This window comes from Palaemon carinicauda, chromosome 33 (assembly GCF_036898095.1).
Source record: "Palaemon carinicauda isolate YSFRI2023 chromosome 33, ASM3689809v2, whole genome shotgun sequence".
NCBI lineage: Eukaryota > Metazoa > Arthropoda > Malacostraca > Decapoda > Palaemonidae > Palaemon > Palaemon carinicauda.
In genome coordinates, this window is record NC_090757.1 from 16,471,053 (window position 1) to 16,476,052 (window position 5,000).

Consider the following 5,000-nt stretch of genomic DNA (forward strand, 5'->3'; position numbering starts at 1 on the left):
AAGACTATAGTCCATTTCTTTTAGCGTGGCATATTTGCACCGACTCGCAGCGGTGCCCTTTTAGATTGGAAAAGTTTCTTGATCGCTGATTGGTTGGACAAGATAATTCTAACCAATCAGCGATCAGGAAACTTTTCCGAGCTAAAGGGGCACCGCTGCAAGTCGGTGCAGATCTGCCTCGCTAAAAGAAATGGACTATAGGAGTGAACCTCTTACTCATACTTCTAACCTCCTGGAACTAAGAGGGGCGGTCTTAACAATAAGTGTGTAAAAATATGATTGGCTGAAGAAAACTTCCAGACTCCGACCAATTAACCGGAAATATCTGGTCTTAAGCTTCAGTTGTGAAACTAATGAAGGAGTTTTGAGCAGGTTAATCGGGCGGGACATCATTATAACTCCTATCAATTTTCAACTACCGGAAATAATGATCACTAAGTTTCATCTTAAATCCTATTTTTTTTGTCTTTTTGCTTGAACGATCTTCTCGCGTTACTAATTTTGTAATATTTTTACCCCTTTTAAAGTAGCAGTCTAAAACTTTTGTATCGTAGCAAGAAGCAAAGATATATATATATATATATATATATATATATATATATATATATATATATATATATATATATATATATATATAATGTGTGTGTGTGCATGAGTATAAATAACCCTTATATTTGAAACCATATACATAATAGCATATATATATATATATATATATATATATATATATATATATATATATATATATATATATATATACTGTATATATATGTATACATATGTATATAAATATGAGTGTATGTGTGTACAGTAAATATATATGTACACACACACACACACACACACACACACACACACACACACACACATATATATATATATATATATATATATATATATATATATATATATATGTATGTATGTATGTATGTATGTATGTATGTATGTATACACACATGCTGTATATGTGTGCAAAGATTATTCCTATATTTGAAAGTGTGTATGTATATATATATATATATATATATATATATATATATATATATATATATATATATATATATAAACGTACGTATATATGTATACAAATATATATATATACATATATATATATATATATATATACACACATTTTTATGGTTACTTTATTACTGAAATTTAACTGTATTTTATCCTTCACGAAAAAAACTGCAACTTTGTTAATACAACTTCTTGTGATTATAAATATTAATCAAAATCAGTAGGATTCTCTGTTGATTTTATATTACGGTAATTATCTTCATATAATATTTTCGGAAACAGATTTGGACTTTAAATTTCTTTCTACACTTAAGTATATTAAGTATGTTAATTATCATTGTACCTGACAGGCAGTCAAAAGTATCTTATTTTTATTTTTGAAATTTTAATAATTTTCTATTTTGAGATCTTTATTTTCACAGTTGTACCATGGAGGAGTTGCGCAGAAAAGAACATGGACATGATCGATGCTACTTCTTGGGCAACGTATGCTTGGGCCGAGCCCTGGAAACGGACTTTGGGTACGTACACCGTCCAGTCACGGAACGATGAAGTCCAGACCCAAGGCTTTGAATATGCAGAAGCTTCTGCTCAGGAAAGTCCTCTCAAACAGCCACAGAAACGCCATTATCTCCATTACATACCAGTGCACAACATCGATAACCTGGAACGACCACGCACGCTACATTTTGAATATGGCCAAGACAGACCCATATACGAGACATGGGAGCAACCGCCTTTGATAGCCAAGGAAGGCGTCACCTCAGAGGAAGCTGCCTGGGTCCCACTGGGGCAACCTTTGCAGGTCATTAAGCAGGGTTATTCGTGGGGGTCTAAAGCTTTCGACCACAGCTTTGAGAAGCATCCTCGCCTGGCCGTTGAAACTCATCTGGGATATGAACCACATTTTCTACCACGTTCTTATATACCAACTACTCATATTCCTCATCCAGTGCCCCTTCCGCCCACTACCATTTCTTCACCAACGCCACAACCGTCTGTAATTCCCACTCACCTGCCACCTACAACCCCTTACTCTGTGATTACTTCTAAGCCAGTACACAAAATAACAAAACCTCATCCTACCCTGAGCTACCATGCACATCCTCCGTTACACTACCACCCAGTTCCTCATTATCCAATTCCACCTCGTAAGTACTACCTCACAGACGAAAACTCTCTGAAATACAAGCATGAATATGGCCTCAGAAAATATGTCTTGAATACAGAACCAGCAGTTATGAATTCTAACTATGGAGATGCAGCCTCACAGGATGACAATTTTCTGGCAAATGGAATTGAAACGACCGCTGATTTTGTTGATGTTACCACCTCCCCAGCTTCAGAAGAAGATCTAGACTCAGATTTCAAAGAGGATGACGTTTTGAAAATACCTCCGGAGCAAAAGCCACAACTACATACAACTCACTCTCCATCTTACAGTTACAGTCACCACCCACATCCCTATATACCAGCTCATTCAAATTATGAGCCTCCATCATATGGTCATTTCCATTACCAGGGGCATCACTATCCTACAAATAACCTTCATTATCCTACACCAGCAAGTGTTAGAAAATACTTTCTAGACACAGGAGGCAACAGCCCTCTTGGTCTTCAGCCTAAAAGTGGGGACGAGCAAGGAAAACCAGATCTCTCAACATTTGATATCTACGAAATGGTATGTTATTCTTGAGTTATTAAACGAAGGAGGGTTTTTGGGCATTTTACCAATCAGGCATCCAATGACTTGAGAAATAATTCTAAAGTTACTTTTTTATGGTTCCAATAATTTAGTTAAATTGAAATAGTTCTAAAATATATTTCATGCTGTTTCTCTGATTACTTTGCCTCTCAGATTTTTTTCATACTATTTGATATGAGTCTAATTTAACCATACTTACAAAATGATTTTCAGTAACTAGATAACCTTAAGATTGTATTGCAGACAAAAAGGATAATTTAGGCTTCTAATCCTGTTGCTAAATATATATATAAATATATATATATATATATATATATATATATATATATATATATATATATATATATATATATTGAAGTATATCTATCCTATTTTGTGAACTTAACAATTTGTCTACCGACACGAAAATAACTGAACAGACGAAAATATTTTGGAACAATGACCAGCACAAGGCAAGACTCATACTCCGGTAACTAATTTCTCACGATCAAGCCATACATAACTGTTATAGTCGGCCAGTTTCAAATTTCTCATCTAAACTCAAGCGACTCAATCAAATCATATTCTAATCAAAAGTTAGCAAATAGTGAACAGAAGTACTGACCTCCAACAAAACCATTCACGAGCAGAGCAAGATCAAATGAATGTCCTGAGTCAATCATAAATCAAACACAACTTGACAAAAGGGAAATCAAGAATGCTTCACTTATTTCTAACAAGCAACTCACGATAATCTACGGAGATTCCAAGACAAAGGCCCTGTACTAAGACTATTGCAGTTATTCACTACCACTGCCTACCATTTCTAGACCAAATAATGATAACAGTTATGACAGAAATATGATCAAATCACGACTGCCAATTCAGGGTCATTGGGGACTGACAACCATGACACTTCTAGAAATCCCGACTGCCAACTCAGAGTCATAAGGGACTGACAACCATGGCACTGCAGGAAATCACGACTGCCAACGCAAGGCCATTAAGGACTAACAACCATGACTTTTGGAAATTACAACTGCCAACTCAGAGTCATCAAGGACTGACAACCATGAGACTTCTGAAAATCACGACAGCTAACTCAGGGTCATTAGGGACTGACAACAATGACACCACTGGAAATCATGACTGCCAACTCAGGGTCATTAAGGACTACCAACTACGACACCTTTGTAGGTCACAACTGCCAATTGAGGGTCATTAAGGACTGACAACCATGACACTTCTTGAAATCACGACTGCCATTTCAGGGTCATTAAGGACTGACAACAATGACACTTCTGAAAATCACGACTGCTAACTCAGGGTCATTAAGGACTGACAACCATGGCACTTCTGGAAATCACGACTGCCAACTCAGAGTAATTAAAGTCTGACAACCATGACACTTCTAGAAATACCGACTGCCAACTCAGGGTCATTAAGGACTGACAACCATGACACTTCTGGAAATCCCGACTACCAACTCAGGGTCATTAAGGACTGACAACCATGGCACTTCTGGAAATCACGACTGCCAACTCAGGGTCATTAAAGACTGACAATCATGACACTTCTAGAAATCCCGATTGCCAACTCAGGGTCATTATGGACTGACAACCATGACACTTCTGGAAATCACAACTGCCATCTCAAGGTCATTAAAGGCTGACAATCATGACACTTCTAGAAATCACGACTGCCAACTCAGGGTTATTATGGACTGACAACCATGACACTTTTGGAAATCATGACTGCCAACTCAGGGTCATTAGGGACTGATAACCAAAACACTGCTGGAAATAATGACTGCCAACTCAGGGTCATTAACTACTGACAACCATGACACTTTTGGAAATCATAACTGCCAACTGAGGGTCATTAGGACTGACAACCATGACACTTCTTGAAATCACGACTGGTAACTCAGGGTCATTAGGGACTGACAATCATGACACTTCTAGAAATCACGACTGCCAACTCAGGGTTATTATGGACTGACAACCATGACACTTTTGGAAATCATGACAGCCAACTCAGGGTCATTATGGACTGACAACCATGACACTTTTGGAAATCCCGACTTCCAACTCAGGGTCATTATGGACTAACAACCATGACACTTTTGGAAATCCCGACTGCCAACTCAAGGTCATTATGGACTGACAACCATGACACTTCTGGAAATCACAACTGCCAACTCAGGGTCATTATGGACTGACAACCATGACACTTATGGAAATCACAACTGCCAACTCAGGGTCATTATGGACTGATAACCTTGACACTTCTGGAA

General features: G+C 37.4%; 1 protein-coding gene and 1 long non-coding RNA gene across 2 annotated transcripts in view; one reads left to right on the forward strand and one right to left on the reverse strand.

Moving 5' to 3' along the window:
• The window catches only part of LOC137625868 (uncharacterized), a 469,270-nt gene that overhangs the window by 146,025 nt on the left and 318,245 nt on the right, over positions 1 to 5,000 (reverse strand). The gene's annotated exons all lie outside the window — the stretch shown is intronic.
• Positions 1 to 5,000, forward strand: part of LOC137626078 (uncharacterized) — a 40,237-nt gene that overhangs the window by 29,395 nt on the left and 5,842 nt on the right. The window contains exon 2 of the mRNA XM_068357162.1: positions 1,443 to 2,701. Within this exon, the coding sequence (XP_068213263.1) occupies positions 1,443 to 2,701 (1,259 nt within the window). The remainder of the gene's footprint in view (positions 1 to 1,442; positions 2,702 to 5,000) is intronic.